General features: G+C 33.7%; 2 protein-coding genes across 3 annotated transcripts in view; one reads left to right on the forward strand and one right to left on the reverse strand.

Annotated features, from left to right (window-relative positions):
* Positions 1 to 3,761, reverse strand: part of Tlk (Tousled-like kinase) — a 74,017-nt gene extending 70,256 nt beyond the window's left edge. Inside the window, exons 1-2 of the mRNA XM_017138082.3 lie at positions 3,459 to 3,761; positions 2,143 to 2,406 (exon numbers count right to left, since the gene is read on the reverse strand). Coding sequence (XP_016993571.2) covers positions 2,143 to 2,214 — 72 coding nt within the window. The 5' untranslated portion in view covers positions 2,215 to 2,406; positions 3,459 to 3,761. The remainder of the gene's footprint in view (positions 1 to 2,142; positions 2,407 to 3,458) is intronic.
* An 874-nt stretch (positions 3,762 to 4,635) lies between these two features.
* Rala (Ras-like protein A) lies at positions 4,636 to 24,750 on the forward strand. Of its 2 annotated transcripts, XM_017138099.3 has the most exons (6): positions 4,636 to 4,884; positions 18,507 to 18,699; positions 19,351 to 19,511; positions 20,683 to 20,857; positions 22,141 to 22,264; positions 23,580 to 24,750. In XM_017138099.3, the coding sequence occupies exons 2-5, from the start codon at positions 18,547 to 18,549 to the stop codon at positions 22,255 to 22,257; spliced, it is 606 nt and encodes a 201-aa protein (XP_016993588.1). In that variant the 5' UTR covers positions 4,636 to 4,884; positions 18,507 to 18,546; the 3' UTR covers positions 22,258 to 22,264; positions 23,580 to 24,750. The 2 variants fall into 2 exon arrangements, with proteins under 2 accessions (XP_016993588.1, XP_016993591.1); XM_017138102.3 differs by lacking the exon at positions 22,141 to 22,264 and having other exon boundaries at positions 4,637 to 4,884.
* The last annotated feature ends 767 nt before the right edge of the window (positions 24,751 to 25,517 follow it).

Here is a 25,517-nt window from a genome sequence, read left to right on the forward strand (position 1 = left end):
CACAAAGACGACAAACATAAAACCACAATAAGCAGACAGGCATGAAAAGAGACAGGGACAAAGTAAGAGGTATAGTTTAATTTATATATTTTTTTTAAAAGATAAATTATTTTACAAAATGTTATTTATAAATGATTTGATTTTTCTAAGAATTTTTTTTATTCCTTTAACTTTCCTGGAAAGGAAAAAACTGGAGGAGCAGTGCAGTCGACGTCGGCAGAGCGAACAGCGCCCGACCTACGACCACATTAAAAGAAAGAGAGAGGAAGAGAGGTGCAAAGCAGGAAGAAAAGCAAAATGGCAAAAAAAAAGAGCGAGAGAGACAGCCGGCGAGACGTCACTGTTAATGCTAACAACATGCGGAAGCGCATTGCACGCTGTTATTTTCGCTTTCTGTGTGCCCCCTGTTAGCGTTATCGTTATCCTGTTATGTTAAGAAATTTTAAAATTATAAAATCAAAGCAGCTGATTTTCTCCCTATGTAAATATTCGTTTACATTGCCATACAGCTGCGGCCACCAGAATAGAAATGCAAATTTAATTTAATATTTCTTTACTAAACAACTTAATAACTATAAATAACAAGGGAATACATATTTTGTCTATATTTAGTGTTAAATTTAAGTAATAAATATATTTTTCTTTATTTGTTATGCTTTATCTGCAAATTCTTCTGTTGCTGTTATCAGCTTTCCTTTTATTTGTGCTTTCATTCCATTACACACGAAGCGAGGGGAAACGTGGCAAAATGCAAAAAGAAAATCCACAGAGCCACCCACCCAAAAAAAAAACACCAAATAGACCAAAAATGGGGGGAATGGGCGAAAAGTGGGTGGTGTATAGGCATTCTGGGTGATTTTCAGGTGGGTGGTGCAAATATGCCTATGTGTGTGTGGTCTCAGTCTTTATGTACTTTTATATACAGCGAGTACTGTGCATTTATGTATTGACAGTATTTCGCTGTGTGTGTGACGAGATGTTGACAACAACAACAACAAGATGAGGGCCATGTGTGCGCTTGTGGTAGTGCTGCGATTAAGTCATACACTTGGCAAAAAAAAAAGAAGTAAAACATAATGTTTAACCGATTTTTACCTTTCATTTCATTTACATTTTTTATTATCTTGGAATCTTAATTTTTAAGCTATAAAATTTGTTTTCTAAAGATCAATTTAAATATCACAAATATATATTGAATATTTTTTTAATATACTATACAGAACTTATATAAAAAAGTTGTGCTAAGAAAGGTAACTTTATTATAAGTTGTAAAAAATTGCTTCCACTTTTTTTAGTGTATTTACCATCAAAGAGCAGCTCAGAAGTGGGTGGAAAATGCGGGGGGTGGGGAGTTGGGAAATGAAGGCTGGGTATAGGCACCCATTCCCTACCACTTACACTCCCATATATACACTCACACACACAGCCTCATCTTTGCATTATCCCCGCAATTTTTCCCATTTTCCTCCCAATTTCCCTCACTTTTCTCGTTCTCCCTTTTGCCAATGCTAATTTATTTTCGCTTTTTCCACATTTTCATACCTTTTCTTGCGCTTCAACAAAGCGGCACAAAGCCAAGAAAGAAGTGCAAAAAAAAAAGAAAACATCAAGGGGAAAGAACTTCGGAAAAGCATCTGCAACAACAACTGCATCTGCATGTGCATCTCGACAAAACAACAAAAGTTCCAAAGTGCAATAACCGTTTGCCATTAACCCTTCGATGGCCCCAGGGGCCAGCCCATTTACAGCCAATCGCCGCGATCTATTCAAAGCCATGCACAGCGAGAAAATTGGGGGCATAATATTTTTCAAAGTTATTAATAACAATTTTTATTAAATACCTTGAAACTCGGAAAGCCAAAATATAACCTTTTATATGGTCTGAAAATATAATTATGCACAGTGGGCAACAGATGTTTATAAACATTTTGATTTGGACTTTTAGTCCAAATTGTGCTTATACAAATTTTTGCACTGTATGTAAAAATTAAATTCTGATTTGTATAGTTTGAAGAAAAAAAAGCCCAAGGATCTATATTCTATAATTTCTAGTATAGACAAAAAGAAATTTAAAGCCTAATAATAATGTACTATAATATTTCTACAAAATTTTTGAGGCATTAAATAAACTATCGCACTTACCCTCACTCCAATAAATCGAGCCTCCAAAAGCTCCTGTTTTCGTGGATTCAGCGAAGTTTGAAATTGATCCATTGCAATATGATTGTTTTTTCCAATGCGAATTTTATTTGTTTATAGATATGATAGTTTTTTCTGAGATTTTGTTTGGTCTTTGAATGTTTTACTTATTTAACATTTTAGGATTGATTTTATGATCGATTGCAAATGTCGGCAATTAATGCGACAAGATTTGTCAGAGCCATAGCAATAAAATAGCAAATTCATCTGAAAAAAATAACAATTTGTAATCGTTATTATTTTATATATATTTATGACACGCACTGCTTTCCTACTATAAAGTCCCTTATCTAAAGACATTTCCCCTTATCAACCGTATTTGGGTTTTATACATAACATTCAAAGCACTTAACAAAAAATTACCAAAAATAAATTGGCAATCGTGTTTCAATGAAAATTTTTCTGTAAATAAATTGCTTGATATAAAGTCTTTGGCCCAACAAAAATCTAAAAATATATTTATATATTGTTTTAAGATTAAGGACATGTGTACTTTGACCTTTGTACCCAATAAAAAGTAAGGAATAGACAGTATAGATTTATAATATATGTTTTAATTTAGTAATTTATTACTATAATTTACTTTGTAATTATCACTTAAAGCATTGGCAACCCTAAAATTGTTAAGCATTAACAACCGTATAAGATGTCAAATCTTTATCTTGCAAATATCGTTTTCAAACAAGAAAATGTTTATTGAATTCAAGCCTTTTATTAGCCAAAAAAAACAGCCGCGCATAAGGGTTAATTTTTCAAGCTGAAATCCCAATAAGATTTTTGTCCGAATCTTCTTCTTCCCCATCTTCTTATTTCTTTTGTTGTTGCGTTGCCTGCGCTTTTGAGATCGTCACACACACACATACTCACGCATACATGCGTACTTTTTATGCTTACAATGTTTTCTGATTTTGATATTTTACCGGTATTTATTTGTTTTTTGTTTTTGCGAGTGTATTTATTTGAATTTACTTTTATTCTTTGCCAATTTGTGTGTGTGTGTGTGTGCGAGATAAAAGCGCCGGCTGAGAAAAAATAAAAGTCACTACAACAATAATAACAATGAGAGACTTTTTCACTCAAGTATCGCTGACTCGCTCGCACTCGCTTCGCTTTTCGTTTTCTTTGCTTTGCTTTGACTTTTTTTTTCTTTCGTTTTTGCACACAACGCTGCGAGGTTAAGTTTGCAAATTCGGGAATTGTGCGATTTCTACGGCTTTTCCGCCCTCGACACTGGATATACAGCAACGAATGGGGCTTACCATACCATATAGTATAGCCAGCCTATATGTTCCGCTTCCGATCGGATCGGATTGTCCCAAACTTTAAAGTTAAAGACATAAACTTGGCGTTTTTGTTGTTTTTTTCTGCGATTTCGATTTGTATTGGAATTTTTGTGGCGTGGCACTGCCGGCACGGCACTCAAGGGTTAAGGGCCAATCGCCATGATCCCTAAATGTGTTTACTTCGGTTTTCCACAGCCGATTTTCGTCTATTTTGTCACAGTAAAAAAATATTCACAATATTCACACGAACGCACACACGCAGAAATGGGCTAAAAATATACTGTAATTTATTATAAAAAAATACCGACTACCGAATGAAAAGACGCCATCTGGCGGGCCGCTTAGTGCGCTTAACATGCACAATTGTGCCTGTTAACGTACAATACACTGAAAAATACCAGAAGAATGTTAAGAAAACGGCGGGGGTGTCGCTGCTAAGCTAGCGAGGACACCCACCTATCGATAAATCTTACCGGTTTTCCGGAATTTTGGAGTTCTTACCAATTCTTTAAATTCTAATTCGCTTTAAAATCTTCGATCATTTTTACTCGTTTATTTAAAAATGGTTACGAATTTCCTAAGTGGGCTTCTGGAACCTAGAAAAAATTACTACCTGATAAATTTGTTTGCATTTTCTGAGCATTTCAGCTCACGCCTGGTTTTAAACATTAGTAATGGCTATTTTATAAGGTAGATTCTTCAGTTTCTTCTACTTTATAAACATAAATCCATGTTTTCAGTTTTTAAAGTATTTGAAAACAGACATATCTATGGCTATATAGATTCCCCTATAGATCAAGAATATATACACGTTATGGTTAAACTTCTGACCAAAATTATAAATACCCTCTGCAAGTTCAATTTTCTAACATTGGCAGAGCAGCGACCGAACTGTTAAAAAAGTGTTGTTAACATAACGTACTTAACATACTCTACATTAACGTAACATTTAATTTAAATTTTATGTTATGTTAATATAAACTATCGATGTATGTATCATCTCATCATTAATCGATATGTTTAAATTTTCCACTAGATCGATATTTTATTCAACAACTATCGAAAAATAAGGAAAAATTAGTACCTTTTTGCGGTATTTACATACTGCAAAAATACCACATCCAATTTTAGGACCATTTGCCATTTACCATTTTTTCGCACCGCTATTCAGTTTCACACTTTCGACCAAATCCATCGGTTTTTATTTGCGGCGGCGGAAAAGAGAAAAGAAACCGAAAGCCACCAACTTATTGTTGTGATCCGATCCTGTTTCCGCAGGCTCCACTATCTCTGTCGCGGCCCCCACTTTTTTGTTCAGTGCATCCAGTGCCACTACACACAGCAACAACAAACGAAGCGTCAGCCCAAAGCGGACACGCAGAACACAGAAAAGGAAAACGAAGTACGCAAAAAGGAGAAAGAGAAGCAGAAGCATTTACAACTACAGCAAAATAAAGTGATTACGCATATTTCGTATGTTCTTGTTGATATCGTTTTTGCCCCGACGAACAATACTTTCTTTTTCCCATACATGCACGAACATTGATTAGCAGCTAGAAAGGAATATAGGGTTTTTGTTTTATAAACAAAATTGTAAAAGCCGCCAAAAGGCGCCGCTGCCGGCGTCGCAGTCGACGCCAAAGAAAGTGCGCGTGTGTGTGTGTGCGAAGCAAAAGGCGAAAAAAACCAAGCCCAAAGTGAAATTTCTCTGCATTTTTGTTGCCTTGTTAAATATTTAAATGTAAACTAAATAAAAGGCATTTAGCTATTGTGCGTGTGTGTGTGTGTGCTTCATTCAGCAAAATAAAGGAGAGAAGGGAGAAGCGAGAGCGGTTGAGAAAGGAAGGGAGGAGAGGAGAGAGCCTTTTATCAACGGCTATCAGCGGAAATATTTGTTGCCGCACCCCGCTTGACCTTATTCTCTCTCGCTCCCTCTCCCTGCCGCATCGCCCTCTCTTTTTGCGGGGTGTGCAAGGTGCAGTCGACGTCGCCGCCCGCATTTTGACTCATACACACACAAATGCCATACACACACGCCCCTCCCCCTCTCTGCCATATTCCCTTTTGGGATCGTTTACCGTATTTGCGGTATTTTCACCAGAAATACTGCAATTATTCAATTAAATAAATGGCAAGCGTGGTATTTTTAAAAATATTTCGTAGGGAGATGCATAATTATTATTAATTATAATTGGTGTTTTTATTTTTTGGGATCATTTTAGCTGAACTTAGCCGTTTGACCACTTTGCGGTATTTTTTAAAAATATTATTATTGTTTATATTATTTTTGTAACCCATTTTAATTCTTTTATATTCTTCTTTAAGTTTCCATAGTTTCTATATTTTTTGTCTACAAAACAATATTTAAGCCCAAAATAAGTTTTTTTTTTTTGTTTTTATCACATTTTGTCTTTGTTTCTTCTAAGAACTTTTTGTGGTATTTTTGCCAATTAAAATTCACGAAAATTCTTAGAACAGCCTTGTTTTAATCTCAGTTATTTTGTGCGATCGTTTTTTATGGCATTCGCTTTCGGGCATTTCTCGTATTCCATTTTTTTTATCTCACAATGACCCGTTTTCCGCTTTATTCTTCCCCCTTCCCGTTTTTCTTCATCTCGACGAACGTGCCAATTTTTGGATTCTGCTGCTAATCGGAGAACCACTTTGACATTAGCGTTAGATCATCATGATCGTAATCGTTGAGCGGCTCCAACTTTATCCGCATCTTCATGTTCCATCTTTTTTTGATCACGTTAAAAGAGCTGAAAAAAAATAATGTAAAAAATGAAAACTGGAAACGTGACACAGAAAAATTGTTTGAATTCATGTTTTACAGTTTTTAATTAAGCTCAAGTTCAAGATCAATTTGTGTGCCTCCTGGCTTTCATTTAATATTTTTTTTCTGACTCACCTCCTTAATGATTCCCGTACAGCTTGTTTTTCTGATGTGTGTCACACACACATACACGCCGTATGTCCCCCCTTTTCCCCAACGTTTGCTAATTATTATTTGTTTGTTTGGTTACCAAGGGGCGTCAAAAGCTTTCAGCAATAAAACGAAATGCGAACGGGGCGAAAAAAGAGAATTATGCGAAAAAATGCGTTCTGAGTTCCTCCAAAACTGAACCATCGAACGGTTGACATATTGGTTGGGAAGGGGGTAAGGGGAAGAGGGATTTGGGGTGTTATTGAGTTCATTGATTTTTAATTTTCCGCCATGTGAAAATTTAAAATTCGGTATTGGCTCAAAAGAGCGGTATTATGTATTTTTCGGTATTTTTACAAGCACATCTTTAATATTTTTATATTTTTTTTTTATTCTATCGAATTCTTTATTATTTTCATATTCGCCCGCAAAAAAAGTATATATTTACAGAATTTTGTTGTTGTAAAGTTCTTGTACTATTGTAGTTCAAGTTTCCTAGAAATGTTTTCATGGCAACTAGGCTATAAAAAATAACTAGTTTACTTTTTGATTGTTTGCTAATATAACTATTAATAAAAACGAAAATTCACATTTTATATAAATCTTTATTTATTTGTTTACAACCCAGAACATAAACCTAAACTCATTTGAACCGCTTTGTTTTTTTTTCATTGCCTTTGACCTTTTTCTAATACAATTCTAAGGCAGGTGAGAATAGATTAACGACAGAGGAGCAAAAAAAAACCCCACTGACTCATGATCTTCACGATCTCGCGCAGAGTGACACAGTTTCTATACACTTTTCTCATCTTTTGTTCGGCGGCATCTCCGACATTTGCTAACTTGGCCCCAAGGCAGAAGATAGCGCAACTCGGCAACTTAGCCTAATTTATAGCCATCAAGCTGTGATTTGCTCTAATTTCACTTCTAATGGGAGTTCGTCAAGGGAGACAAATTAGAGAAATGGGTTCTCTTTCTGTTTCTTGGCCAAGACTCTATTATGGCCACATAAAAGTTTGTTTTATACGTCTGTTGATGTTGGCCTAATGCAGGGTTGATGTACACTTAATTTTCTTAGCCAGGAACAATAAAAAAAATAAGTCCTATTGGTTTTGACAGACTTCCACGATTAAGTGGTCTTTTAATATGAATTATAGCTTTGATTATATTAATCTTACTCAATCAATGACTTTACAAATTCCTAATTAAATAATTGGTTTTCACTCTTTGATCTACAAAATTTCGTTCTTAAAGCAGTAATCATTTATTTGTTTGCCCACATTAGTCTGTTACATCATCGTATCAGCATCTCCAAAGTTCTCTGGCATATACGATGCCTTATACAGGTTTTATTTTGTTTTGTGTTCAACTTCTCAAGTGTTTCGCCATGGCTTTGTTGTTGCTCTATCGTATTTGAAGATCTTTTATCACAGCTGACTATGCCTAGGTTTTAATTATGCTCTCCTCGCTTCAGAAAACACTTCCCACGCATTGTTCGTATATGTACCTATTTTTTTTTTTTTACCACTGTACCACTCCGGTGTGAATTGAGTTTTTATTTTTTTTTTAGCTATGTATATCTCCAAAGGCAGATCAAACTTGTCCGACCAAATAAAACGCTTTGTAAATGGCTCTGAGCCACGCATATCGCTTGACAAGTTTTCCTCAACTTGTGCAAAGAAAGTTGTAAAAGATATGTATAACAAATAAACAAGTTCCCCAACACTTTCTCAGGGTAAAAAAAAAATACTTGCCGATTTCGCGGCGGAAGGGTCAGCGAAAATGTACAATAGTTCAAAGCGACAGGGCCGCCGAGGCAATTAAAATGGCACTACGCTGAGAAAATTACAGTCCTATAAATATTATATCCATTATTTGGGGAAATATATTAAAACAGTTTCACATACATTTTACAGTATAAATAATGCATAAATATTATTTGTAACTCACAATATTTTTATAAATATATTTTATTTTATTTTTTAACATTTTCTCTCTGTGGAGAAGCAAATTTTCAACTTGACATTGAATGCGTTGCACGCGACTGCGCAGCGGCGTCGAAATCGGTGACTAAATGCAAATTCAGATAAGTCACAAAAATAGTGACTCAGCTAGAAAAAATAGCATTCCAATGAGAGTTATTTTTGTACTTAGTTCTTTCGAGAACGTAAAAATAACAATATGCTTGGTTTCAGATTTTTGCTTTGTTCGGATATATAAACTAAGACTTTTGTGTTTTTGTTGAATATCATATTAGTGTAACATTTTAAAAGCTAGAATTGGGTTTACTCAAATGTATATCATTAAAATCAAATGAAAGTTATTAGAGCCTAACCGGGTTCCAAAAACGATAGATCCCGATAAGATATCATCGATTTAGATTGAACTTTGTTATACAGTGTGATTTGCCCTAATCGCACAAGTGCATTGAACTGATCTAACGGAGGAATAGCCATCTCTTCAATGAAATAAGAAAAGTTCACTTGCGGAGATTTCTTTTCAGCTTGATTAATGCACTCTGTACAGCATTGCCATCTCTCTCTCTCGACTGTGCCACCCATCTCTTTCCCCCTTCTTGTAAGTACTCAGACCTGCATTTAATGATGTAAAAAAAAAACCGAATAAAAAACAGATTTAAATGCAAAATTCCCACACAAAGTCAAAGAAGTTGTGATGACAAGTTGAAAAAAAAGGCATAGCAAAGAAGAGGCAATGTTATGCGTGCATTTTCCATCTTTTTTCCGCACATATGGCAGTTTATTGAACTTAATCTTGTGCGGAAGTTTTACAAAATCACGCCTCTTCACTTTGGAGAATGCAACAAAAAAACAGAGTACAAATAAATTAAAATAAAAAAGTAAAGAAAAGCGGCGACAAGAAATCGGCAGCACTTGTTGTAAATTCTGCAAATGGCGCAGCAAAATAAACAAAAAGGGGGGAAAATGGTGTGGAAAAGGGGCAAAAACTTGGCAGAAAATTAAACCCAGTCAAATGGCAGCCAGAAAATAAGGGGGCGTGGCATTTGAAAGGGATTTTAGCATTTCAATTGCTCAATTACGCTCGGTATTTCGATTATCTGCGTTCAGTTGGATTTTCTTTTCTTCTTTTTTTGTTTTGGGTTCGAAGCACAGGAATTTTTGCCATAAAATCGTTCCAGTAATTACCATAAACTTATAGGATAGTCTTATAAACATTTTCTGCGGTCCACACTGGGCCAGCCGATCAGATTTTTGGCCAAAAATACGTTTTTCTTTTTTAAGAAAATGACCAAATTGAGTTTTGGATCCTTTTTATAATACATTAAACTAATTTATGCCAAAGTTTCATAGAATTTGGGCAAGTAGTTTTCTTTTACCATATTTTCAAAGTGAAAAATTCATAAAATATTGATGGAAATGAAAAAAAATTTAGAAGTCAAAGATGCTGATGTTGCTGTTCGACTTCTTTCCGAAACTTGCAGAAGGGATTATTTTCAACAAGTAAAAAATATAATATAGCTCGTATGTCTTACTTGTTTGCTAAAATAAATGTAATTGTTAATTTTTACACTTTTTTTCAGCAAATGAGTACTTTGCTTTTCGAGTGCCTTCGAGTGCCATCCCCAAATTAGTTCATTCCTTCAAAAAAAAATTCGTTGATCAATTTACTAAAAGCGTAGCCCACCGACTCGATGCGGTTTTGCCTTAGTTTTCGGTAATTTAAGTTTTAATTGAAGGCTTAACTCGAAGTCGAGCTATTTTGAAGAGCTTAGCTAAGAGAGCCCAAGAGTATGCCATACATTATTTCTTCAGGTTTTGGTGAACATTTTGCGCTCAAAAATTTGATTTTAGTGTGACTAACATCTAAAATCTACTTTTTACGTACACTAATCGATTATGGTATTTTCCAAACCTATATCTATCTATTTAATCAGGACTATGCTAATAGCAATGTAGCATACTTTTGTGATGACTTCAGAATATGTCAAATTAACATTAAACAAATCAAAAAACAATATTTTTAAACAATTTTTTTTACATAATTTGATTATATAAAACTTAAAAGGTAACAAAAAAAAAATAGAAATTTTTTTTAAATCGATTGTTTGATAAACGTTGATGTGGGAGCCTCCGAAAGTTGCACTTTTTAACGGTTCATAAATCTTAAATGACATAATATTTTTTAGTGATGTTAATTTTTTTTAGTTTGTTTTATCTCATACTTTATTGTTTTCGAAAATGGAAGAAGTGCGTCTTCTCGTTATTTTTTTAAAAATAAAAAACCGAAAAGTACGTAAAATTTTCCGACTTTGGTCTGGATTATCTATATCATATAAAATTCCAAGAAATTTTACTTTTAGTTCGTTGGAAAGTTCAATCTTTTAAGAAAAAAACGCAAAAAACTGCATCCTTCTAACTGTCCTAGGAAAGAAATTACAGATTTTTGGCCAAAAAATTAACTTTCTGGCCCAGTGTGCGGTCTATAAATACGGCTCGTGTTTCTCCCCCATTCGTGCACATGAAAAAAAATGCTGAAATTAAAATTTTGTAAAGGAAGTTTGAAAAAATACCTTAAAAATTAGTTTGTGATGATTAATAATATCTGCAGTAATTTGCATAAATCGGAAAGCGAAGTAAAACATTTTCTGACCAGTATAAAAAATAATTCAAATTAATTTTTCTATCTGCATTAACTGTAACTTTGTTAACCACAAAATCGCCCCAAGGTTATAGCCAACAAACCACAACAACACGGGGGCAGTCAAGCAACAACAATAACAATAACACTATAACAACGCCAACAAAGCCTAAAGTAAACTAAAATCAACTAAAAATAAATTCATTAATTTAACAGTTAGGCTTGAAATGAAACTAGCAAAACAAAGAAAAAAAAGATATGGCAAAGCAAACATGGCAAACTCTGACACGAATTTCACGAAGCACACGCAACACGCATCCGAAAGATGGAAAACTGTTAGCTAAAAAATATAGTCAATGAAGATATAGACTCGAAAGATACCCAAGAGATTACTAAAAGCTAGAAATTAAAAAATAAGCAATAAAATAAAAATAAACTCAAACGATGCAAATTATGTTTTTATGATAGCATAACCTTGGGGAATATCTAAAAAATTATAAAAAAAAATATAAAAAGATAAGAAATAAAAACAAGATCATAGCATAATTATTCTCAAATAAAAATTTAACAAGATCAAAGAGATTCCAAAAATCACCCCCAACTATAACTATAACATAAACTTGGGGGAATACTAGAAACACCTTAGGGACCCCAACTCGCTCACCTGATATACATAATATATGTAGGTATATACCCCTTTAAGGTGTCATTAGAGCAACCTCCCCACTAATGGTATAATGCCAACATAAAGAGGCAAAGGAAATTAAGGCAATGCCAAAGGCCAGAGCCAGAAACACGAAGAGGGTGACAAAAGAGATGAAAAAGGAGAGAGCAAAGAAGGCACGAAAGGCCCGCTTTGTGGGAACTGGTAATAGCGGTAAACTCGTAGACTTTCGTGCACTTTAAGCATTAAACTAAACTCTTCGAGTTGCACATGCCACACATCACGCTTGGATAACCACCCACAAAAAAGACGAACAAAATTACAGTGAAGGGTCGATAATTTCGATAGTTTCGATTACTCCAAAGAATAGGATCATGATTGATATTTATGTATGTACTTTAAACCAGCCGTTGTGCTTAGTAGGTAGTTCAAGAAGTTAATTGTAGATATTTCTTAGATATTTCTTATCCATAGAGGATGTTGGTAGTGTAACTTATAAATTTATATTTGTCTAGAATTTGTTATCGATTACAATTACTTTAATAACTTACTAATTTTTTTTCAGTACAATGATTAAAATTAAAATTCAGCTGCAAAAACTAACGACAGAGGTTTAAAAAAAAACCTCTTGATAAACCAATTTATGTAAAATTTTATTTAGCAGAGAGTTCACTGTATTAATAAAAATAAAAGCAACCGTGGCTGAAGACCATGAAAAGGCACGAAAAACTAAACTCGAAAAGGAGAAGACGCTAAAAACTGACGTCATTGGCAACCCACCACCAAAAAAAAAACTAAAAAGGGGGGATAAACGGAAAAGCCGAGTAACAAAAAAAAAAACAAAGGAAAAATCAAATCGAAATCGAATGGGAAAACAAGCGAAACCCATGATATGAGTAATAAACAAATCGGACGCCCAACGGAGCCGGGAGATTTAAAAATATATACATATCTGTGCAGAGAAATTGCGATTTGGTGGATTGTGAAAAACTTCATAAATTCTCTCGATCGCCGATTTCTACGATTCCTACGGTCTGTTCAAAATCACTTGGGACCAAATAAATATCGGCCAAACGGTTCGATTATTCATACTAAATAATTGGCCCAGGGGAAAAGTTCACTCGAAGTGTATCAAATCGGCAAAGGTAGTTTATATACAATTTTAGGGGAAAAGCGCAAACATTGTTGCCGATGCCGATGAAAGTACCTATAGCAATAGTTTGCGGGCTCGTTCGTGCGAGAAAAGGTGAAAGGAAAAATTAGTCTCAAAATAAGTCTTTTTTTTAGCCTTTGATCTAGTAAAAGATTAATGCTGAGTTGCGTAAATATTTGAGGCTTGCTTTGAAAATATAAGTGGTAAAGTAACATGAAAAATGCTTCAATAGCGATTTCTCATGTCAAAATATTCCTAAAACGTTTAAACAAAATTTGTTTATAAAATTAAAAGATCGGAGGAACGAACAAGTTAATTAAGAGTTTAAAAGAACTAAGTTCATTGGGAAAATAAATATAAATGAATACCCGCATATTATTGTAAAATGCATTAAATTTATATTTTCGAAGAAAATCGCGAAATTTCAAAAATATGAAGTTCAAATAACATATGTTCAAACGTTTGAAAAGTTTGTTTGAAATATAAATATTTGACAATGATTAATGAGCTTATAACAAAATTCATACTAGGTATTTTCTTCAAGAATTTTTATGAAAGTCTTATTTATTTTCCAATTAAATTATGAATACATAATATTTGATATTTAATTATTTCCTAAATCTTCCTTTAAATCTAAAAAACCATTTTCATATTATTTGAACTAAAGGCTATTGCCACTTTTGATTAGGAACAACGCTATAGTTTATTAAAGAAGTAGTCAATATAAGGCGAATGCAAAAGTCAAAAATTTAATATTTGATGAACATGAAAGAGCAATTAATGTTGACACACACCAAATAGCGGAAACGAAATTCCGTTTTTGTTTAAACTACAAACAAGAACATTGGCTAATTTATGCACAAAGCTGGGGGGCAATTGCGGGGGTGGTGGGCGGTGGGTGGCACTAGGATAAACAACTAGACAATGACGTCATGACAGGTGAAACGGCTTTTGGCTGTATTATTTTCACCAAAAGGTAACAAATGAAATTTCCGCAAAACGCAGGAACCAAAACGAAATGTTTGGTTTTTTCATTTCGTTTTCAATACAGTACACACAAAGTATACCTATGGTATATATTTCTGGTACATTTATTCTCCAATCCGTTCTATTTTTTGCCCGCCTTTAATTAGAGGAAAATCTTTTTTATGCCAGCCATTAAAAACTAAAAATTAATTTCTTCTTTGTTTGGCTTTTTATTATAACAATTAAATTGGTTTTTACGATTTTTGGTTTACGAAAAACACATACATATGTATATTTCCACAAGCTGAATTCCCAATCGGCGAATAATCTAATCAACAGAATCATCACCGAATTTGTTGTTGGTTTCATGAGAAAGCCAGAAAATAATTTCCTAATTTCAAATCCACGAAGTCGAATTTCTAAACTAACAAATAACCCAATGGATCAAGTTAGGGGAAATTATTAAGAAGAATTATTGTATGTTGTCTTTAGCTTTTAGCGCGGTTCACTTCATGTGATAACTTCGGGTTCTTCAATTGCTTTTCATAACCGGTAACCATTAGCTATGGGAGCCATATCTCGTTTAACTCGACGGTTTACTTCCAAGTCAACTTTTTTTTCATTTTTCCATCGCAATTAAAAATTGAGCTCAAATCGATCGCCAATATTTCAATTGAAAATGGCGAATTCCTAGTTGTATTTTGCAATTTCACTTCTTTTTCTTTTGCCCAACTATAAATTCTTTTGGTATGCGCATTCCGCTTTTGGGACCATATAATCTTGGCCATAATGCTAATTTTAGAAAAAGTGCATCTGCGGTCCTTAAGGGGTTATATACCTTTTTTGAGCGAAAAAATTGAGGGAACTTTGGATTTTTTTTTTGGTGTGTAGCAATTATTTTATGACAGTGAAGTTATTATTTATTGATAGTACATGTTTTTATCGAAACAACAAGCCTTTGTTCTTGAAAAAATATGAATAATTTACGAAGTTATGGCAATTCTTTCGGAACCCTTTTTTTTTATAGCGGCTTGCGGTGACCACGATGGAAGTCCAGCAGGTCAACTGATATCAAAAAACCAAAAATTTTTAGTTAGTATAGTATTATTTCCAGTTCGTGAACGATTACTTTTAAGAATATTTCCTTTTTTCTGCATACAGTAACAATTTTTCCAAAAAGTTGATTTTTCAAGTTCTAAAAATTTTATTAAAAAATTCTGATCTGCGAAATTAAAATTGGCGCATAAAAACTGAATCGTTCACGAACTCGGCACAATCATTACGAATAATTTAAAAAAAAATTGAAGAAGATCGATCAAATAGTTCTTGCGCAATCGTGGTCACAGCGAAGGCACTTTTGGAAAAACACGACTTTGAGATAATCGCATTCAAAGTTTTACGTTGACGTTGCAACTATTGAAGTCGAGCGCGTCAAAACGCTGTTTTCCTATCGAACTATTATTCGGATCTGTATGAAAATTTGGAAAGATGTTCTCTAGGGGATATACTTTAAGATTCAGCAAAAAAAAAAATTTCGTTTTTTTGAAAAAAAAAAAGGTATATAACCCCTTAAGATCGTAAAAAGTTTTTTGGAAATATTATTATGATCTTTTTATGTTCTCCATAATTTCATGCATCTTTAGACACTGTTGAAAGTGGGGAATTTACTGAACATATAATTGCTTTCGTTAAAAAATGTACACGAGCAGTATTACAAAAACCACTATGCATCTAAAAAAAACGAAAATGTTTTTTGAAAAACGTTGAAATAATTTTTAAAAATATTTTAGAGACGTTTTTTAAGGATAAGATCCTCTAAAAAAATTTAATTAAACAAAATTTTATTTTATTATTGTTTTATTTGTAAGCTATTTAAATGATAAAAAATAAAACAAAATAATTCATAAGAGGTACTCGGGATGTCTAAACACTCCACAGCTTTTTTGTCCACCAGGTTTTTCCCGTATTTTTCGACGCTATCAAGCTCGCACAGCGTTGCGTATGAGTAATATGCAATTTAACAAGTTTGCTGCCGCTATTCCCAGGTGTTTCTGTTAGCAATTGGCCAACAATCCTCCTTGACAATTCAATTGACTCAACATGGGTGTGGGAAGTTTTTTCCTTTTATTTGCGCTCGCTCTCTCGAGTAAAAATTGATTGACGTGCAGCTCTAACGCTGATTACTCATACGCAGTGGTGGCCCAACTGGTTGACTGACTGACAATTGTTCGCCGTTGTTTCATTTGGCTGACTGACTGACTTGTTGCCTCCGGATTCATTCGACAGCAGCAGCTGCCTGCCTTTCTGCCTGCCCGCTTTCCATTCAATTTTCCACTTTTCCACCGCCGCGTCAAATTGAAAGGCAGCTAGAAAAACAAAAATTAAAAACAAACATGGGAAAGACGGAAGAAATGAAAAGATAAAGGGAATTGGCTTTACTTTTGGAATACCCTTTGGTTACCGTGGCAGTTTATTTGGAATATTTTTTTCCTGTTTGATTCAAATGTCTGTCTAAAGTCTAGACATTGTTTAAGATTTGTTTAAAAAAAGCAAAGAGTTTTACATTTGTTTAAAAACACACACTTTCTACTATTGCCTTGCATGCATTGATGAACATTAAAAACTAGTTTTTAGATCTTAATAATATTTTAAAAATATTACACCCCATTTTTCTCAGCTTTTTGAAACCAGTTGAATTATCTCAAGTAACAACCATGAAAAATTATTTTGCCGCTTTTGCATTTCAATGATTTCAATGCGGTTAATGCTTTTCGTATACCACTTTTAAATGGATCCAATTTTGTGGTTATTTTGGTAACTTAAATACCTCGGTAACCCTGAGCCCGTTGTGGATTAATAATCCAGTTGGGCTGCAACTATACAGCTAAAAAATAAAATACAGGCTAAAGTGGGAAATCAGCTTGAATGTTTGAACTCTTGAATGGAAATTGGCCAACTGCCAAATGGCCACGTGTGTCTCGATTTCTCTTTGGCTCGTTTATAGGGGATATATTCCCATTCCCATTTCCATATTCCCCTTTCCATTGCGTAGTTTTCAATGCCTCAATTTATTGCAATCGATGACGCAGTAAGCAAATGAAAAGGGGGTTGGCGGGTTGAAGGGATGGCGAATGGTCACAGAAGGCTAATTGCAATCGGCAGCAACAAAACAAAAACAAAAACAGAAACAACAAAAAACCCTCAGTCATTTTGGCCCGGTCTGCATTATGCTGCTATATGTTGGCCTTTATATGTGGCTGTTGTTGTCCCGCTTCGCCATGTGTAAATAGTTCAATGAACTTTTCATTTTATGCTTCATTTGCGACTCGAACAAAGCGAAAGAAACAAGCCAGAAAATGTGAGAATCCGGCTAGTCGAACATGGAAATACACTCGGTGTAAATAATAAACAAGAGAGAACGCTATAGTCGGGTTGGTGTCCCGACTATTTAATACCCGTCACTCAGCTAAAGGAAGTGCGAACGCTGTACTCGGGTTCGTGTCCCGACTATAATCGTAGCTCAGCTGAAGGGAGTGCGAGGGAGATAGATATATGTAGATATTTTGATTGCGTATAACTTTTTAATGAATGGTTCGATTTGAAAAATGTCTTCTACATTTCGATAGGTATAAATATACACAACAAAATTGCATTTATACTTCTCGGAAATCTTTAAAGATGTGGGCGCAGGACACATTCTAAAATCCTTAGTGGGCGATTGTGGGCGTTAGAGGGGGCGTGGCGCTCGTCTGAAAAAAACTTGCGCTGCGTAGGAGGCCCAAGAATATGTGTGGAAAATCACAACCTTCTAGCTTTTGTAGTTCCCGAGATCTCAGCGTTCATACAGACGGACAGATGGACATGGCTAGATCGACTCGGCTAGTGACCCTGATCTATAGGGTCGGAAACGCTTCCTTCTACCTGTTACATACTTTTGCACGAATCTAATATACCCTTTTACTCTAAGAGTAACGGGTATAAAAATATGCTAAAACTTGTCAAGTTAATTATTTTAAACATTAAATGAAAATATTCATCATGTTAAATATAATTTATTATTAATAACATTATCTTGAACATTAAATTAAAACAATCAACTTGTTAAATATATTTTACTAATAATAATATTATTTTAAACATTAAATTAAATTATACAACATGTTAAAAATATTTTAATATTAATTTACAATATCAATATTTTGAACAAATACTTTAAAAAAAATTTATTTAAAAATATTTATTGGAAACAAAACATCGATTAAGTTCTTTTGAATATGAATATTACAAAATAGAAAATACCCCTTCTTAGAGCATTGGAAGTGTAAAAAGTATAATGGCGAATCATTGACGGCTTTTCTTATTGCCATCGTTTGTTACGTAACCCCGAGAAAAGCTGAAAAGCCGAGACAAAAACAATCAGAAAACCTGTGAGCCGACTCTTAAGTTGACAGCTGCAATCTTTTTTGGGGCAACACAAAAACACGGTTGGCCACCAGCCATTCATAACTTGCCATTTGAATACACCCATTCGCACCTTAAATAAATAAATAAAAATGGCAAAACAGCAACAACAAGAAATATGCGTATATCGTACCTTTTTGGAATATTTGCTCACTGTCCAAACAGGAAGCACCTATTTATTTACTTAATTATTTATTTCTTATTTTTAATGTATTTTGTATTTGCGGCATTTTGCAGACAGAGAGCGGAACCGAGTGAGAGAGCAGATCCCGCCATCATGAGCAAGAAGCCGACAGCCGGACCGGCGCTCCACAAGGTCATCATGGTGGGCAGTGGCGGCGTGGGAAAGTCCGCCCTCACACTGCAGTTCATGTACGACGAGTTCGTCGAGGACTACGAGCCCACCAAGGCCGATAGCTATAGGAAAAAGGTGAGGCTGTCTATGAAACAATGATATGATGCGCAAGGTCCTGAAAATCTTATTAGGGGCTGTCCATATATTACGTAATCACAATTTCGCCGATTTTTTACCCCCCCCCCCCATGTAAACAATTTTTCAAAAAAAAAAAAAAAAATTGCACATGACTAATCATTTGGGGGCCCCCCCCCCCCCTAGATGATTACGTAATATATGGACAGCCCCTTATTATTAGATATATATTAAGTAGCTTTCCCGTATTCCCAGTATAATTTCTAAAAGTTTCTTAATATGGTATTGTCTTAAAAAAGTTTAGTTTCCATGACAATCGATTTTATGATATGATGACCAAATTCCTTAAAATCGAATAAATTGAACATTATATGGCATTCCTGTATTTCTAGTATGTCTTAAATAATGTCTATTTTACTCTTAAAATGACTACTATTAATATTACTTTCTTTAATATTACTACTATTAATATTGCTTCATCGGAATGGAAAGAAATCTCATATTCGGAATTCTTAAATTTTTAATTGTAAATTTAATTCTAAAAAACGATCTATGAAAATTGAAAATAAAACAAGGAAAAAAAAATAACGGGTGTAAATATAATCAAGTGCTAGAAATGATTTAAATTTGAAATATATATTACCCAAACAGGTTGTGCTGGACGGGGAGGAAGTACAAATAGATATATTGGATACGGCTGGTCAGGAGGATTATGCCGCCATCAGAGACAATTACTTTCGCAGCGGCGAGGGATTCCTCTGTGTCTTCTCCATCACAGACGACGAAAGCTTCCAGGCAACCCAGGAATTCAGGTGAGTGTGTCAAGCGGCTCTTTTCCCCTTGCTTTTCCCGCACTCTGCCCCAGGTTTCTCGAGAGTCTTAGGCTGACAAGTGTCGCGGTTTTATTTCCCACACGAGCCTAACTTTTTTTTTATTATTTTGCCCTGCTAATTAGTCACACAAGTTGTTCAGTTGTTTCCCCATTTTTTAGGAGGTGTAATTAATCTTTATTCATTTCTTGCTTTAAGATTCGAAGGGGTTTATAAATAAATTACAAACAAACTAAATTTGTTTTTAAATTCAAATTTGTATTTTTAATGATTCGAATAACAATAGTTTAACTTATCAAAACAGGAATTTGATGATGAGTAACTTGGTAAACAACTCCCGACTTCCTGTTTAGTTTTATCTGCTGACTATAATGCCATCTAGCAATAAATGAGTCAATGCTCGTTAACAAATAAGTCATTGTTCTCAGGGAAAAATATTTAAGTAATTAGTTCATAACACTCCTTTAATAATTCAACCCTTAAGTAAGCCACACCGACGTTCAAGTTAATAAACCAATCTCTAAGTACTTTTAATCATACCTTAAGTATGCCATATCATGCCTCTGCTCCCGATAATTCTACCTTTTGAATATGCCATATCGCTGTGGGCCATAACTCCCACTCAGAGCCCTTCTATTCCATCGACCCAATTGAGTTATTCAGAGTTGGCAACTTAATATACCTGCAGGCAGATAAATATGACTGGAAAATTGTTATTAGACGTCGACCAGTGAGCGACAGGGTGTGGTGGACGATGCCTGTACACCACTTATATTTATTTGCTACCCAATATTTATGCATCCCCCCCTTATGTTTACATAAATACTATATCTGTTTGCCTTTTGGCTTCTAAGTGAAGTGACACACACTCACTGAGTCATCATCAGTCCTTCAGATAAGAGCTTATCTATGTTTTGTTGAGGTTTTCATTTTCACATTGTCAAATCGTTGTGGTTTGTGTTTTACATTAAAAGATTAATTGGGTATTTTGATATTTTTTAAACATACAGCATTAGAAATGGAAAATTATCGATATGTTCGATATTTTCACAATTGCAAATCGATAATATCGATGTTTTGAAGGGAAAACACCTATAAAACATCGAGAAATAGCTGTGGATTAGTACTAATACTTGTCCTCTTTAATTTCCAGAGAGCAGATATTGCGGGTCAAGAATGACGAGAGCATACCGTTCCTGCTGGTGGGCAACAAGTGCGATCTGAATGACAAGCGCAAGGTGCCGCTGAGCGAGTGCCAATTGAGGGCGCAGCAGTGGGCGGTGCCCTATGTGGAGACCTCGGCTAAAACCCGCGAAAATGTGGATAAGGTGAGTGGTGGTGGTTGGTTGCGGTGGATCCTCCCGAAAAGAAGTTCCTTCCGGAGCAGGAAGAATGTCCTGTCCAGCCCAACCACAAAGAACGATATGATTATGATTATAATCCATCCGTTTGCGAAGCAAATGTAAACTCTTTAGAAATTGGCAAGCTAAAAGGTTTCTCGCAACTAGTTTTCTTACATAGCTTATTTAATGTGATTTCTTTTTCCTCGTTTCACATTCAAACGAAATCATCACTGAGTTTGTTCAACATTCTTGCAAGCCGAAACACTCACTTTATAGTGTATTCTTATCACGTTGTTTGAGTTTCAAATTGTAGAGTTGAGTTTGTCGTTTGCGATTAGAAGAATCAACACTCATCCCCTGAAATATTTTTGATAATTAAATCAAATTTATGTGTTTACTTTAAGGGATTAAAATAAAATAAATAATAATTTTCTTTTTTGGAAATTGAGATTTTTTAAATGATATTAAAAGCAGAATTAAAGCTTTCAAAAAAGCTAATCCAAGTACAAAGACCTCTCTTATTTCCCCTCTATCTTTGTAGTTATACACTCAATTCAAGGTTAACATTTCGAGCATTTTCAAAATGATAATGATAAGTGGGGGGCGGCGTTCAGATAACGAAGCCATTGAAAAAAAGCCAGAACTTTTGGTATGCTTTTTAAAAATATAAAAATCTAATCGGGAAGCAAACCATCAAGGGGAAAACCTAATGATAAATTAAGCTGTAATGGAAAATGAAAGGAACAGGAAATTGTTATTGTAAGCTTTCAAATAGGATTTAAAGAAAGCTACCAAAAATAAATAATAATTATAAAATGTTGGGAGCTCATTTTGTTTAGACAAATAGATACTAAACCAATAGAGAAGCTAAGATAACTTTAGAGTTATTATTTTCTAGGTATATCAAATTGATTTATTTCCCTAGCCACACACATACATACACAGCGAACCACACACAGATACACACACACACGCACACAGCTAAAACAAAGAATGCACTGCAAAAAATCGTAGGCTAATTTACCATGCTTTCAACGTTGTTGCCTTTAACAAAACAATTTTATTTACAATTTATTTTTTACTCGTATTGATAAATACCACAAGCTAATAGAGAATAGAGAGAAAAAAAAACGAAAAAGAAAATGTGTGTGTGTAATTATGTTGGTTCGATCCTTGATTATTGAATTATTTACATATTGAATTTGCGTTTACTAATTGACTCTGATGCTGACTTTGTATATGACTTAATTCCCAATCCACAATTACAGGTATTTTTTGATTTGATGCGCGAAATAAGATCACGAAAAACCGAAGATTCGAAAGCCACGAGCGGGCGTGCTAAAGATAGATGCAAGAAGCGGAGACTTAAGTGTACCCTACTTTAGGCATTAGGTGCATACAACTCTTCCACTATCAAATACGATCTATAATATGTATCCCATATGAATATATGACCACACCCACTTAACCCGTAGACACTCTAATTCGTTGCTTTTAACCCCGGCTTGATTGCTTTCGGCACTTTCTCTATCTACTTTACTATTTTACTAATAACTTTACCTCGGTTGATTTAATGCAAATATATATTTTTACTATTACTATTTCTTTTTTACATTTCCGCTTGTTGGATTTATTTATATGATTTTGTATCATATTTTCGTTTGCCACGACTAAACAACTACAACTAACTCTTTATAAACACTAAGCTTTTAACAGGAAAGCTTTAATCTTTTAGGTAGACGTAGACTAGCACTGGATGTATTTGGGATAGATGCTGGAAAAACATTGATAGTAACAATAGTCCCGATTGTGATTAGGTGTTTGTAATTTTGGGTTAACAATTATTTCTCAGAATTCGATATTCAGGATTTATAACTTTTTATAACACTTGTACATTTTATTTAAAATTATAATATCCAAATTCGTGTCCTGTCGTTGCTTAAATCACAATATTATTTTTATTATCAATATTTTTTATTGTCAATGGATTGCCAGCTCTTAATTAGGGTTTTGTTTACTTAAAAAGTATGTAAACTTTTTTAGTGGTAAAGAACATGGAATTGATATTCTAGGTTTTATTACGGTCTTACAGCTTTTAATGTGGGTTTTTCAAACAACGGTTGGCTTCTTTTTTTATTACAAGTTCCATTACTGAGGAATTAAAGAAAAAAACTTTCCAGTCGATATTAACACTTACACAAAAAGAAAACATACACATCTGTACATACACGCCTATACAAACACTTTTACAAAGCAAGATTTTTTAATATTTTATTAAGCATTTCAGTATATTTGAATTTGCTTTTGAAATATGCTTGAGATTTTCACTTAATTTAATTTGGTTCGGTTGTAGTTCCTAAAAACTTTCTTTTGGTGTATGAAAACCATAAGTTACAAAGAACGGGTAATTTCTTAGATATTACAAAATAAATAAAAGAATATTTAATATTATAAGGACACAAATTTGTTGTATAATGTTTCTGAAACTTAACTCTTTTTATGTATTGAAATTTCCTGTTCTCTGGTGAATGAAGAGAGTTTAAGATACTGATTAAACTTTTCATTTGCCTTTTCTACTTTGGTTTTAGCAACTTTTCAAAATTTCTGTAATTATAGAAAAACAATTTAACCCCACCACCTGAAAAATTAATACAATAAAACATTTCAAATAAAATAAAGTACTAATAAATCTTTCTTATATGTTTAGGTATTTTATGATCTAATCAGGGATATTTCATCGCGTAAAAAACAACGTCAGACGGACGTGAAACAGCCGCCGAAGCCCAATTCTCACTGCTGCCAACTGCTGTAGGATGAAACAGAAAAACCGACAACAACCATACGATGAACAACAAACAACTGCAGCAGCAACAACTTGGAAAACAACAACGGCCACACGGATAACACCAACCACAGAATAGAAGATGAAGAATAGAAGAACAGAACGATATGTTAATAAATAATTAACTTAGAGAACTCCAGAACACACACACAAACAGCAGAGAATATCAAAATTAATTGCCACACTCAAAACTCAAACACTCAAACACGTAATCCAAGTTAACTTGCATTGTAATATACATAAATATATTATTTAGGCAACCAATTTTCCCGAAAACATCAAATGAAAAGCACACAGACAGGCAGCTTATAAATTCTGTCGTTTAGTTTTCGTTTTTTCTTTTGAATTATCGATTTTTGTGTTGCCCCGTACAATAAAATGTTAAAACAAAAACTAAAGCTTAAACGTATTAAATATAATCAATCTTAGACACCTAAAGCAAAACCGTAATTATGCAATTTAATAAATGCTATAGATATTTCTCTTGTTTAATTATACATATGCATACATTTTTTGTAATATTTTAAAGTTTAATAGCAAAATGCAAACAACACAAACCAACAAGAAACCACACAGAAAAGCTTTTTATAAATACATCTAAATATATATATTTAAATATATACAAAATAGTTTAAAGTATAAAACACTTAAAATGCTAGAGAAGAGAAAAAAACAAAGAAAAACGATAACAAAAACAAAAAATATCTCCAATTATTAATTGTAAACGAAGTGAATCGAAACAAATTTTTAATGCAATTTTTGTAATTTTCTAAGCCGAAAGCAAATGAGTAGGGATATATAAACAAGAAATACAAATGAAGAATGATAAACTAATGTTTGTGACAAGCTTTGGAGATTTTCCTTTACTAACGGTTTTTTTCACGCTGAAACACATCCAATATATATTTAGCAATAACTCCCGATTGATTTGCTTCTTTGTTTACATTTGTAAAACTGCATTCTGTATTGTAATATTTAAGCTATTATTATTATGATAATTATTATTATTAAATATATAAGTTATATATGCAATCAATTGATGGTTGGTTCAACTTTGTATCAAGCATTTCCCTCGTTTCCCCTGTGAAAATTGTTGCGAAAAACACTAGAACTCGGCCACAGCAAGAACATTGAACCATTTTTTTTTCTTCCCCCACGAACTCTCACGCATCCAAAACAAAATCGAGCAACAACCCGCATTTTTTTTATATAATAAATATATATACAAATATAAATTATAATTACGAGAGTTAAAAAATGGCGATTGAAAGAGTGTACGTTTAGCTTGACTCAGAAATAAACCGAAAAATATGAGAAATAAATAAAAGTATTTTTTATTACTGGGCCCGAAAGTATGCATTGTAAAATATTCTATATTGTGTTTAGAACGGCAAAAATGGAACCCAAACCAAGGGATAGAACGGGATCAAGGCGTAAATAAATAATAAGAATTCCATATTTTCAGCATTTGTTCTTACCACAGACATCACGTATGTATTCCCAAAAAATTATTAAAAAACCAAAAGAAACGTTCTAGGGATTTTTGGCAATTAATTATGAATATTCTTACGAGTTCAAACAAATATAACATGAACACTACCCGCCTCCCGCAGAAAAACGATTTTCAAATAATTTTGCTTTGAAATCTCTTTTTTTATTTTTTTTTTTTACGCATTTTCTGTTTTCTTTACACATTTACATTTATATAATATATATATATATATCGTTCTTTATATATATTCTTTTTTTACGCTTTTTTACTTCTTGACATACTCTTACGATTTTGTTGATTTTTTTGTTTGT

This window comes from Drosophila takahashii, chromosome X (genome assembly GCF_030179915.1).
Source record: "Drosophila takahashii strain IR98-3 E-12201 chromosome X, DtakHiC1v2, whole genome shotgun sequence".
Classification (NCBI taxonomy): domain Eukaryota; kingdom Metazoa; phylum Arthropoda; class Insecta; order Diptera; family Drosophilidae; genus Drosophila; species Drosophila takahashii.

Excerpts from the sequence above, each read along its gene's own strand:
- Rala (XM_017138099.3), top strand. The coding sequence starts at position 18,547 with ATGAGCAAGAAGCCGACAGCCGGACCGGCGCTCCACAAGGTCATCATG. Across the intron at positions 19,512-20,682 it reads CAGGCAACCCAGGAATTCAG|AGAGCAGATATTGCGGGTCA; the intron begins GTGAGTGTGTCA and ends TTTAATTTCCAG. Across the intron at positions 20,858-22,140 it reads CCCGCGAAAATGTGGATAAG|GTATTTTTTGATTTGATGCG; the intron begins GTGAGTGGTGGT and ends CCACAATTACAG.